Source organism: Rhopilema esculentum, chromosome 11 (genome assembly GCF_057945365.1).
Source record: "Rhopilema esculentum isolate cy_ngs chromosome 11, ASM5794536v1, whole genome shotgun sequence".
NCBI classification, from domain to species: Eukaryota; Metazoa; Cnidaria; class Scyphozoa; order Rhizostomeae; family Rhizostomatidae; genus Rhopilema; species Rhopilema esculentum.
In genome coordinates this window covers 16,571,626-16,585,271 of record NC_142825.1, presented here as the reverse complement: position 1 = coordinate 16,585,271, position 13,646 = coordinate 16,571,626, and the positions used below count along the sequence as shown (strand labels likewise).

Here is a 13,646-nt window from a genome sequence, read left to right as displayed (position 1 = left end):
CTGAAAGGTCGATGGAGAGTCTTGCTCAGGAAGTCTGAGAATGATAAGGAAACAGTACGTGCAGTTACACTAGCTTGTGTAGTACTACATAACATTTGCATCGAACAAGGAGATTTGGCTCAAAGGCAATGGGACCTCTCCAAAGATTCAGCATCAAATCAAAGACGTACACAAGAAGAAGTCCAAGACCTTCTTATGATAAGGCAATGCAGACCTCTAAGAGATACAAATCGTTCTGCAGCACAGGTTCGTGATTATTTGAAAGACAAGTTATTTTTAGAAAAGCAGCAAGTTTAGGGGATGCAAAGCTCCCATACTTTCAATACTCTCCCTCCCTTCATAGTATCCCCCCTAACCCCAAAATTTTACAAAATTACCATCTATTTCCATTAATTAAAACCCCCCTAAAAAGGAAAAAAATGCTTTTTTCCATCCACCCCCATTTATTAGACAACACCCCAAAGGCTTTTGGCAGCTATTTTTGATATTTTGCAAGATTCAAGGGGCTATTAGAAGCACTGATTGGCTTTTACCCCATTTGAGAGCAGAACGCTGATAGGTTGTTTACATTTTTCCTCCTTGTTATATGAATTGGTATAGTATCTTTTAGTATCGAAATATCTTTTCAACAAAATGTAAAAAAGTTAATGTTACCCCCCAACTATTAACATCACACCCCTATTTAAGCGCTGCATGACAAAATCAACCCATTTCCATTTATTAACACCCTCCACAATTATTTATCCTGGGCAAATTTCCAACTGCCTCTTTTTAATAAGTCCCCCCTACTATTAGGGGATGGAGAGTAAGCTGCATCAGCTTTGGAAAACTGACAAAGTTTCAATTATAATTCTTGACAATTGTGATTTCTGGAGCCACTTTGACACTATTTATACACTACTTATGTTCTTATGTTGTACATTGTAGTTTGTATTAAATAATGTTTCTTATGTAATTACTTGTAGATTGGATTTAGGATTAATTGATAGATGAATGGAAACTGAAACTGAAAACTGAAACTGAAATATGATGTGATTCTAAATGTTTATAGCTGAAATAAATCATCTGACTGGGATTGATGTTCAAAGTTTTGATTCCTTGGAGGATAATTATCTTGTGGAGTAAATGCTTGTCGAAATTGTTGTCTTGGATCCATACTGTATGACTGCTGCATGTTTTGGGGGAAATGTTGATAAGAAGGAGGCTGTGGAACTGGTGGTTGGAATTGCTGCTGTGCTTGATTTCCATTGAACATCATTGTGAGTAATCTCATTTCATGTTCTCTTGATCTTTGATTCTCTCTCTCAAGAAATGCTAGCATGTCAGCCATTGGGTCCTTTTTTAGCTGCTCAGTGACCGCAAGGATTGCTTTTGATGTTATTTTTACCAGATCATCAAGCTTTTCCTTTTTTCCAGCTGCCTTTTTGATGGGAACAAATGGCCTCTTCTTTGAAGGAGGATTTGCTCTTGTGGGAGTTGAAGTTCCTGAGGAGGTCTCTGGTGAAGGACCTTGGCCAAACTCATTGTTGTTGTAGCCCCCCTCTTCATTTACATGATTCACTTCAGTTGAGGTTGGACTTCCTTCTTGACTGTCATGTGAACAAGTTGATGGTTCAATGGCCTGCTCTGGCTGACAAGATTCTCTGGACTTGACAAGAGGCAGCAGTTGATTAAACCATTTTCCATAGTCCCTGTCCTCCTGAAATCGCTTTATGCCAGATGCAGATTTGCAGGTTAAGGCAGCCTTCTTGCACTCACTCACGCACTTCTTGAACTTATTTCTAGTTTGGACAAGGCTGAACTTGTATTCTTGTCTCCTAGCCTGGCAACGTTTCTCCACCTCTTTGATTACCTCAAAATGTAAACACAAAAGTTGCAAAAGGAATCAGCATTTTAAGTAAAGTAAGACAATTTGTTCCACAAAGAGTATTGCTAAACATATACAATGCATTTGTACTACCAAATATTCTTTACGGTCTTTTAAATTGGGGAAATGCATCTAAAACCACTCTTGACCCAATTAATAAAAAAATAAAAAAGCCATAAGATTAATAACATTTAAAAGTAAAACTGAGCACAGTGAACCTCTTTTCAAATATCTAAACCCTCTTGATCTTGAAGATTGTTATAAATTCAAATGTGCTAAAATTATGTACAATTTAAATAGTAACATTTATAATACTACTTTTGGGAAATTATTAAAAAAAATCCAAAGACATTCATAACTTTAAAACAAGGCATGCTACATCAGGGAAATTTTTCAAACCATCCTTTACAACAAGCTATAGTAAAGGTTCTATAACAAATTCTGGTGTTGATATTTGGAATTCCATTCCAAAAGATAGAAATTCCTGATTTCAAAATACTAGAACCTATGAGTTATATATCGATCAAATTCATGTAACTAAAATGGCTCATGGCTCGAAAGCCCTCTCTGGGTTATTTCCATGAGTCATTCAGCTTTGTTTATTACATGAGTTGTTAAAATAATTATAATATTGTAATATCACGCTGAGAATACACAAAAAATTCAAATTACCTTCAAATAAATTTCTCCGTTCTTGCTAGTCTTTGTGTTTGTAAAAATCAGTTTTTTGCGAAAATACTCATTATCGCAGATAACGTCCACTAGGTCGTTTGTTATGTCCATTGGCCACGATGACTTCTTCCCGGCCTTTTTCTTTCGCTTTTCAAACAACACATTACATGCCTCTTCCGCTTCACTTTCTGACCCAAAACTCCCTCTTTCGTCCTCATTAAAAATTTCGGATTCCACGCCAGCTTCCTCACTTTCGCTGCCGCAATCCACGCTATTGCTTACATACACGTCTGTTTCTGCCATTTTCCTTCAGAGATGAATACAAGAAGCAAGAACAACCCAACTATACTTTGGCGCCAACAAAAACTTAGCACCACTGCGCTTGCGCAACTAATGTATTTGACGGACTGGAAAAAACACTATTTGATTCAAGTCATCAAAAGCGCGACGTCTAAAGCCAACTCGCGCTTTGGTCGTGTAGCACGGCTGACCATGACGAACTTGAGTCGCACCTAGCATTTGTATCGAGCTAAATTGCAAATTGGATTTATACGCCGTGCTAATGTTGAATCTAATCGATACTTAGATTTTGAAGAGGCAAAGTATTTCATTCGGTGCGAGATAAGCGCGACGTATAAATCAGCCCTAACCTCCATAATTTCTTTGTTCCTCTAGCTAGGACAATGAACTTTGTTTGGATGGTACTCTTATCTATTCTCCACAATTTAGTACTATTGTTAAATTTTTAAGTCACATGGTTTACCGATGACGTCATCATAATAGTGGCCGGGTGGAGCAAAAATTTAGAAAATTTTAGAAAATCTTAAAATAATCATTAACTTCAAAGCATTGGGCTTAGATTTTGAAATAAGCAAATTTGATGCATTTTCTAATAGAAACAAGAAGAATGACACAATTTTAATGTTATTTCTTAAAATTATTAATGTTCCAACACAAGAACTCAACAACATATTTTGTATTTGGCTATAGTTCTTTCTATAGACGGCTTGCCGGTTGACGTCATAAGGAAATGTAAACAAGCTGCTCGCGCATCCGTGTAGTCAGAAAAACATCGATTGAATTGAACGCGCTGTGAAAACAGGTAATGCACAGCTGATCATGTTTCGGGCACACTTATTCTGAGTTTGCAAACGTGTTAATTACAAGTGAACACCGTTTAAGTTAAACATGGTGACAGGTATTCAAAAGAACACGCAGTAAAACACGCTGTGGAACCAAAATCCTCACAGCTGATGTTGTTTTGAACCCGCCAATGTTAGGCCTATATAAAGAACTGTGTTTTCCCGTTAGCTTCAGTCTGGTGCCAAATTGATCGAAACATGGATTCTGTTTATTTAATGAGCCTCGAGCCAGAGGACAGAAATCACTATAAATCAAAGTTACGGCTTGAAACTGGCGAACAGCTCCCGGACCCTTTCGCACTGACTAGCGGCTGGAGCAACGACATCACATTATTACCAGATTTGTCTTGGAGAGACGTGTCTGAGTACCTTATCGACACTCCGAGCAAATTTACAAAAGAGGCACTAAAAGCGTACAAGTCTCTAGAAGCATACGACTACTTCATATGCAATCATGTGCATGACTGCTATTACCATGAAGTTTCAAAAGAGCGAGTTTTGTTTTATCAAATCGGAGGTAAGTTGAATCTGTATGATATTTTTTTGTATGAACAGGGTCGGGAATAGCCAGCCCCTTACTACTTTGATAATATGAAGACAACATGGAAAATTATGCCTTTTAACCTCAATCTGATTGTCCTAGATGCATGTTTCTATAGGAAAAGTATACAAAATTATTTCTCAAACAGAACAAGATATTTAACGTGACAAGTTAGATTTCATTGACAGCAACAAAAAAGGCTGAACTAAAGCTTTCCATTATCACTTGTATTTTAATAATTGAGAGAAAATACTTTTTAAAATATTTGAAAGCTTCAAGCATAATTCTCAATTGACTAAAACTTTGCTTTCTCATTTAGGTACTGCCAAGCCAACGCCAAGGAGAGAAAACCACTTTGTATAAAGTATGGGTGTGTTTGAACAAGAAATTTGGGTGGGTCCTTACTGGAAACTGCACCTGTATGGCTGGCTTAGGGTCTGCATGTAGCCATTTGGCTGCGCTCTTGTTCAAACTCGAGGCTGCAGTACACTACAACCTCAATGAGAAAACTGCATCTACAAGTCAGTTATGCTCTTGGAATGCAGCCAGAAAACATGTAACACCTGCCCCTGCATCTGCCATTGATTTTTCAAGGCCAAAGAAAAGAACATTGCCAAAATCTCATGAAAAAATAAGGAGCAGTACAAATTTCAGTTGTGAAGATACAACGATTGGAGAAGGGGCCATCCCTATTGAAAAATTTTCAGAACTATACAACTCCCTTTTTTAAGTTTTTCATTTTCTTCTCTCAATTTGTATACCTCTGCATTCCTTTCCCTCAGTTCTTCCTCCAGCTGAGACACCTTGGTTGTTAGTCTTGCTATGGTAGATGTAGCCAAAACACTTTCATCATCTTTCTGGTTTTCCTCGTTACGTGGAGGCACGACACCATCATTTGATGAATCGGAATGCGGACTTGCTTCTTCCGATGACACCCTTCCAGTTACTTTCCAACTGACATAAAATCTCCCCCTTTTCTTTTTAAGTGTTTCATACCTTGCTTGTTTTGCAATTTTGTTTTCAACTTTTGCAATATCCCTCGCAGATGTGTGCTGGAATATTGTAGGAATCCAGTTGGGATCATCAGGGTTCTCCGATCTTTTACCTGGTGAATTAAGACAATACTTCGTTTCATCTCAAAATTAAATTTTTTTGAACCTACACTGTCATCACTCGGGGTTGTCTTTAAGCATCAAACAGGGTAATAAACAGTGAAATTCTGTTCAAGGTTCTGAAGAAGCAAATTAGATTCAAAACTAACAAACATGCAAAAAGTCACAATCATACAGTTTAACAAACAGCACAATCAACTTATACAGTTCCATGTTATATGAAGTTCAATGTTCTAATTTTCATACCGGAGAACAACCAACCTTCTTGCGGTTTGCAAAAGGTTTTTCTTTCGTAATATTACAGGGCTTTATTTGCTAATGTGGATATGATTAACCATATTCGCAATGCAGTTTTTCCAGAAGCACTAAATGCTCAAGAAAGCATTTACAGAGAGCATTTCGGAATCATCAATTTTGGCTGGTGTCTTAGGCCCATATGTCAACCACAACATTGATATAGTCCGAGCTATCAATTACATGTATTTACGCTGGTTACGGGGAAAACACATATAATGACTAGTAAATCAGAAAACTTAAAAACGAACCTGAATTGAAATGCTCCCCGCAAATGAAAGCATTTGATATTTTCTCCTCGCTCCACGATTTCCAATCTGCCTGCCTTATCGCTGTCATCCAATCTTGCCTTCGACGTTTCTCAATTGGTGTCGATCCTTTAGGCATCTTATAAAAAGGAACATCTTTCTTTTCTCCAATTTTTCTGTTCGTACAACCGACCGCACAACAAGTTCGCGGCATTTTGCTAAACGCGAGAGATAATTTTTGATGCAACAAGAAGTAAATCAAACCCGATTGTAAACATAAACAAGGTTCTTGACTACAAGGATGCGCGCGCATCAAAAGAGGCCACGGAAATAGTAAACAATGGGAAACCGTCTATATAACTAAATGATCGATACAACCAAATGTCATTTTTGGTTCATTTCGATGCTTTAGCAGACAAATTAATCTAAACTTGCAGTTTTATTAATGTAATGCCTATAAATATGTCAAATAAATGTGTGTTCATCAATATATCTACTTTTTTTGCGAATCCATGGCAGATTGAACTTTTTTTTACTTGACTAGTTTTGAAAACGCCCCTACAAAAACCCCTGATTAACAAAAATGAAATTATCTTTTTATATGAACATGTGTCAGACAGATTAAAACTAAAAGTCAGGAGGTCTGAGGGGTATTGCTTTGAAACTCCTGAAGTTATGAACGAAAAACCAACTAGGGGGGCACTTTGTGCCTCCCCCTAGTCTGGATAGGGTTAAAACCAGTAAAAAGTTAGAAGCCAATTAAAAGAAATGTGAAGAGGCTTAGCCAACCCCTTTCATCTCTAAAATGAGATTTTGCGGTTCAGGGTTACGTTTAATTTCCAAATATGTTTGCAAACATTCAGGATTGCAAAACAAATCCTGAATTATGTAAACAATTTCTTGATGTTTTCAATAAATTGAGGGGGGGGGGGAATATCTGCAAAAAAGTAGATATAATGGTGTTTCGCATCAAGATTCACAACACAATGTGTCACATCATTGTCTGTTCTGTCTCCCATTTTTCGGTGCAACTTGTAAAATTTCCTATTTGCTGATGCACCATCACTCAAAACAGCTAACACCCACAGATTCAAGCCTTCTCCAAGTAAAAACAGAGTTCCAAAAGATTGGCAAGGGCTGGAATGATGTTACTGATGTTGTTGCAAAATTAGGAAATGGGTATTTAAGATCTGTATAGACCCCTCTCAAGTAGATTACCAGCATACAGTAGAAACCTGCATAAAAGAACCTAGGTTTTTTTCTGGCAGCCTGAATAGGTTCTTAATTAACAGGCTGCTATTCTAAATTCCAGTCTAAAAGGTTCTTAACAAGGCTCTTATATACGTACAGGCCTTGTACACATCAACAATGTTTTCCACCGCAAGTATTCTAATGGACACACTTAAACAAGCTTTTTTATGTTGAACTTCAACCAATTAAATGAATTTGTGTTGTTAGATTGTCCAATTAGAATGCAACATACCATAACCTGATTTACTCTAGAAACCTCTTTTTCTTACATATAAATATATCTATATAGATGCTTAATAAAAAAACAACTTGGTTGACGTTTCGCTATAAGCTTCTTCAGAATAGCTAACACATACATCTGGAGCGTAAAATAAGGAATACAAAACAAAAGAACAAAGGGTAAAACATTTTACAAGCAAGAACAATAATAGCTAATTTAACAACATAATGATAGTTTCTTAGCCCAGCCGGACATGAGAAAAGATGGCTAAATACAATAGATAAAGGAACAATAGAACAAGTGTGATAGCAAATGGTATAGCATGCAGAAAAGTCCAAGAAAAAGAAACGGTAAATGCTGTCTGTCCAAAAAAATTAAGAAACTAGGTAAATAAATATAATAAATGTAGAATGCAAAGAAAAGAAAGAAAGTAGATAGAAAACGTGGAAATAATAAGCAGAGGTAAGAAGGAGAAAATAAAAAAAAGAAAGGAAATAAAATTTTGTCAGCTAACCTAATATTAATGCCCCGGGGCGTGAAAGTTTCTAACTTATACTGCCAGAAACTTTCACGTATCTATAATAGTTATTTTAATATCTTCAAGAAACCCATGATGATCCTTCCCTGCAAAATGCTGGAAAAAATGAGCCTGAGGTATACCCGAAGAGCCCCTGATAAACTTACGATTGCACGCCTTGTAGTTATTAAACCTAAGCCTAAACGGCGTGCAAGTGCTACCCACATACTGTACACCACATACTTTACATTTTAACAGATACACAACATTGGAAGAATCACAATTAAACGAAAACGTATGAAGAAAACAACATCGATAAATCTCATCAAGACAATGGGTGTGTCCACTGATTCCTTCAACAGTCTTTCTTCCAACCCAGTCATAAAGAGGTTTGCATATGCTGAAGAGTGGCTAACTTTTGTCTATGAAACCTATCACTAAATTCAAAGTAGTTGCTGTCGAGAACCAGAGATGCCAATTCCACTAGGGTATCAGTAGCCACGTTTGGGTTTTCCATTCTATCCAGCGCTTCCCTGATGGCTTCCAAACCGTCTCCATGTGGAATGCTATAGGATAGAGTCCCACAACATCAACCGTGCACAGTATAGCCCCTTCTGGTATCCTACCTATTTCACCTAACTTAGATAAGAAATGATTAGTGTCCTTAATGTAAGATCTACCGAGGCTAACCAGTGGATTGAGGTGGTGATCTAGATATTCTGACATATTTTCTGTAACGGTGGTGCCAGAATTGGAAATGACTGGTCGACCCTTAACCCCACTTAATCCCTTATTAATCTTAAGTAACAAATAGAACCTACCTAGTTTCCCCTCGTTAACCTTTAGAACATCAGTCACTTTCTGTAACCCGTGATCCTCCACCCTTAACTCATTAATCCTATTATTAACTGCCTTACCCAATTCTATCGTAGGGTCCACCTCAATCTCCTCGTAAACTTGCCTATCACCTAATTGCCGGTTAGCCTCTTATATGTAATCCCCCCTGTCCCAAACTACAACAGCTGAACCCTTGTCCGCTTCCTTAATAACTATATTCCTATCACACTTGAGATTATTCAAATCAGAAAGATCAGAAAAGGAAAGGTTACTGTGATACTTACCTTCCGTGGTGACTGACAGCACTTCCTTTTCAAGTTGAGAAAGATAAGATTCTAGCAGAGGATCAGAAGTAGCAGGATTCCAGCTGGACTTATATTAAAATTTAGAAAAATGAGTGCTCAAAAAATTTGAATCTGCGTCCCTGAAAAACCATCGTAGTCGCATTCTCCTCTTAAAATATCCAGGTCTTTCTTTACCTATTCTAAGCAAACTGTATATATATATATATTCAATAGCTCCTATCTTAATATACAACTTAATATATATATTCAATAGCTTAAAATATTAAATAGATGTTCCATTAAAAACAACTTGGTTGATGTTTCGCTCTTAGCTTCTTCAGAATAACTAACACATACATCTGAAATAAAGAATACGGAACAAAAGAACAAAAGGTAACACATTTTACAAGCAAGAACAATAATAGCTAATTTAACAACATAATGATAGTTTCTAAGCCCAGCCTATGTAAACAAGAGGTAAACAATATTTTTTGTTTCGTTACCCCTTGGCAACATAACCTCAATGCCTGTAAATGATTTGGCTCTAGACATCGCAACATAGAGTTGGCCATGTGTGAGAACAGGTTCTGGAAGGTAAATGCCAACATACCTTAACAACTGTCTCTGTGCTTTGTTGATGGTAAGGCAGTATGCCAACCTCACATGAAATTGCAGTCTGGCAATGTCAATGGGTAGGGCAGTATCTTTAGAGGACATTGTGATTTGTAGAATCATGACATAGCGTCCTCTGTGCTGAGTGGCAATGATGACCTTCGCCCAAATCAGGTGGCATTGCAAATCCCGGACGGTTAGTCGGGTTCCGTTGCAGAGACCTTTCTTTGGGTTGAGGCTCTGCAGGAGAATGATTGTTGCACCAACCTTGATGTGTGGAAAGAAAAGAATATAATCGTGAGGGTTGTGTGAAGTAATCATTGTTGTCATTGTTGTAAATAATCTGGATATTGGACAAAAAAGAACATGTATTAAAAAATCGTGTTTGTTTTATCTTTGTTCATGTTGCGAAATTAGTTTTGGAAAATAGAGAAAGGGTTTCTTCTTATCAAAGTGGAACACATTTCAGTTGTTAAAGGGAGATAATATTACCTCCATTTAGCTCCAGTTTGTGGAGTGGCATACCAGTTGGTGTCTGTGCATTCAAAAACTCAACAGGCTATGCTTCAGGCTCTTCAGGGTCATCATTGATCACCCTGTCAGTACTCAGGTATGTCTGAGTGGGTGCCTGCAGTCTATCCAAAATGAGTTGGTTTATTTCATGAGAGGAGTCATTGGTCGGTGTTAGGTAGCAGCGTTCTGCCATTGCTTCAGGATCGGCCATTATGTCTGGCTCTCCAGGTGGTGGTGGTGGATAAAGAAAGTCAACAATATCGTTGAGTGACTGCACCAACATGTGGTAAGGCAACATGATTTGACGTTCTTGATCGTGTGGCTCTTTGCCATTCACAATTCTTAAAAGCCAATCTGAAAACTCATTCGTTCTCCACCTGCACAATTCGTTCTCCACCTGCATTAAGAACAACTGGGAGAACCTGTCTAAAATCACCACCAAGAAACATGAATTCACCTCCGAATGGTTGATCAATTCGGGTAATGTTCCTAAAGAGGATATCTACTACCTTTAAAGCGTTGGCTGGGATCATTGAGGCCTCGTCCCAGATAAATACAGTGGTTTGCAAAAGCCTTTCAGCCTTAACACTTTGACACTTTATGTTACAGGTAGAATCAGATAACAGCGGGATAGGAATCTGGAATTTAGAATGTGCTGTGCTTCCATTGATGAGCAACGTACTCGCAATGCCTGAATAAGCAAGACATTTAACAGTTATTCCTAATCCAACTGTACAGGAAAGTTTTACCTTTTCCTGCTGGACCGTCAACAATGAAGCAGTTGTTTTCTGAATGAGTTTGGATAGCTTCCATGCAGTGTCGTAAATGCAGTTTTCTTCACCTTGCTCTGGATTCCAGAAGTTGTCTGGGAGCTGTGGCAACTCAGAAAATTCCGGATCTGCGATGGATTTTCGGTGGACTTACAGGCTGTCAATGTCCCAAAGGCACAGGTACATGTGTCTGTCCTCAAAGCCAATTGTTGGGTCATTGTGAAGCTACGAATGTAATCTCCAGACAGAGTCTGAAAGATGATGAGCGTTGCAAAGAGCTGTGTCATCTGTGATGGCATGTTAATGATCACAGCTTCTTCTAGCTCAGCATCATCGTCTTATATGCCCATGGCTTTTGCTGCATCCTTGAATGTGTGATGCAGTTCACCATAAACTGTTCTCAGGTCTTCAAACGATGTTGCACCTCTTCAATGGAGGAGAAGCAGTCTCAAGGCAAATCTCTGTGGGTCAGTTCCCTGCACTTGGTATATTCTTCCCACAATACTAGACGCAGGACGTACCTATAAACAAAAAGAATTTAAGGGTTTAACTTAAGAATTTAAGAGTGTCTGTCTTTTTGTTAACTATGATATCAATATTAATAGATCGGTAATAATGAAAAAGGGGAAAAATTGTTATAAAAATAGAATAAATACCTTTTGCTTTCATGTTTTTGTTGCTTTGTCCAACGTATAGTGTTCGGGAATTTGATGGTAGAGGTACTGGTGTGCGTCTTGATCATGGTCATTCAACTCAAACCAAGCAGTGAGCGCAGTGTTAAGATTTCTGTGTAAAATCTGCTGTTCCCGTCCCTCTTAGAAGAAAACATTCTGCTGCAGAGGAAGATGTACTGCAAGGCGAATGATTGTGTGTGTCATGAAATTTATACTGCATGATTCTGAACACTGCCTGGTGCAGTCTAACATATCTTGTATTGAGATATTGGAGGATTTCATCGTGGTGGACAGTGTTCTCTCTGATCTCGACTTGTGCAAAGTCGCCTCCTTTGTGGGTGTATTTAAAGATGTACTTGACACTTTTGACGCTTGTACACACTTCTACATTGATGTGGCAATTGAATTTCAATAGCAGATGTGGGTTGTGAGATACAACCCAGGAGTCATTGGCGAGGTGGTGACGCAACTGGGCTGCATGCTGACCACGTCGTTGGTACTGTGGATAGCCACCAACATTGAAGTCAAATACTCTACTCACTGAAAAATGAAGTCAAAAGCAGATGAGCTCGATATTCAGCTTCGTAGAGGTAAATATATCAGCGATTATCTGCACAGAAACGAAAAAATCGGATGAAAAATGTCCTGAAAAACCAAGCGACAAACTATGACACAGCAACTTTTACAAACTCGAATCTTGCCTTTAAACAGCAAAGTTTCGAGAAGCAAGGCTTAATGATTGATAATGACTACAACTAAAAAAAGGTTTCCCCAATAAGGATCTCTAACATAATGCAATCACTTGATCAAGGGGGCGTAACATCACCATCGTCAGCAAGCCAGGAAAAATGGCGTTCAACAGTTTAAATTTCGATTAATGCTTCATTCAAGGAAATAATTGATTAGAGAAAACGCTTGAAAATATGTCAGTAGGGGAGCGTGAATTTCACAAATGTCCAAGTTAACTCTAAACGTCAAGCAATAAAGGCTGGTTTCCATATAACCGTAACTGCCGTTAGACTGTCGCCGTCACCTAGCTTCCATCCACAGCTGCCATGTTTACGGTACCGCCGGCAGTGAAAAGTTTAATGGAAACACTTTCTATCTTAGTGATGAAAGTATTGATTAAAATACAAAATTTGACACCTTATTATTCAATCTCTACAATCTTATTGAGAAACACTGTCCGGAAAAAGTATTTCCACCAAAAAGATGTCAGAAAGTAATACTAGTGACCATGAAAGTATTTCGACAGCGGGTATTTCTTCGGAAACCTCGGATGAAGAGAATTACGGGGTTGTTCTTCTGGGGGCTGCTGCTCCTTATCAAGACAAGTCGTTGGCTAGGCAAGGGGGGGGGCAACAAGACAACAGGGATGACAAAGATGGTATTTCTCGTGAAACGTTGGCAGCTCGTTACGAGGGCTGTCATTTTGTTGAAGAATGGTAAGTTTTGGCTTTACATTTTCGTTTCCAATTTAATTTATGGCACATACGGGCAGTAGAGGGAGACTCTTCAATCTGTTTGGGTGGCGTCAGTTCTGTTGATTTGGTTTCGTTTGCGAGTTTTCTGGTGATGCAAAAGCGTTTTTCTTGGTTAACAACAACAAAATAGTCCTGTTTTATTACAACTGGTAGGTGCCGTTGTAGAGAATGTCATATCGACTTATTAACTGGTTCGTTGGAGTACTGATGTTGCCGGGAAGTCCAAGAGGCGATCGAGAAACTGGTTGGTGTTGCAGAAGACACCCGATGTATCACAGCGTTTGAGGGCTACAAGTCAATGACATGTAATGTGGTTCTGACAAATGGATAGATAGACAAATGGATAAATAGATAGATACATAGATTTAAAGTAAGGTTTTATTCAGTCAGTAGTCCCGGTTTTAGAGGGGCATAGCTAACGTCCCAATTGCGAGATCTAAGGGTTTAATAGTAAGGTTTTATTCAGTCAGTAGTCCCGGTTTAGAGGGGCATATCTACCAATCCAATTGTGAGATGTAAGGGTTTAATAGTAAGGTTTTATTCAATCAGGAGTCCCGAGTTTTAGAGGAGCATAGCTAACATTAGAATAAGGATATTTAATGGTTTGG

The 13,646-nt window shown here is 38.3% G+C and overlaps 2 protein-coding genes and 1 pseudogene across 3 annotated transcripts; 1 reads left to right on the top strand and 2 right to left on the bottom strand.

Moving 5' to 3' along the window:
- Window positions 1-1,045: 1,045 nt before the first annotated feature.
- On the bottom strand, window positions 1,046-2,842 carry LOC135682935 (uncharacterized). The gene is made up of 2 exons (XM_065198026.2): window positions 2,540-2,842; window positions 1,046-1,852 (listed from the first exon to the last, which is right to left on the bottom strand). The coding sequence occupies exons 1-2, from the start codon at window positions 2,840-2,842 to the stop codon at window positions 1,046-1,048; spliced, it is 1,110 nt and encodes a 369-aa protein (XP_065054098.2).
- A 1,035-nt stretch (window positions 2,843-3,877) lies between these two features.
- Window positions 3,878-4,952, top strand: LOC148959117 (uncharacterized; annotated as a pseudogene). Its single transcript, XR_016144293.1, has 2 exons — window positions 3,878-4,198; window positions 4,542-4,952. The product of XR_016144293.1 is annotated as an uncharacterized LOC148959117 (transcript).
- A 5-nt stretch (window positions 4,953-4,957) lies between these two features.
- Window positions 4,958-6,090, bottom strand: LOC148959116 (uncharacterized). Its single transcript, XM_089111450.1, has 3 exons — window positions 5,880-6,090; window positions 5,219-5,327; window positions 4,958-5,042 (listed from the first exon to the last, which is right to left on the bottom strand). Exons 1-3 carry the CDS (start codon window positions 6,088-6,090, stop codon window positions 4,958-4,960), a joined length of 405 nt encoding a protein of 134 aa, XP_088967576.1.
- Window positions 6,091-13,646: the final 7,556 nt, after the last annotated feature.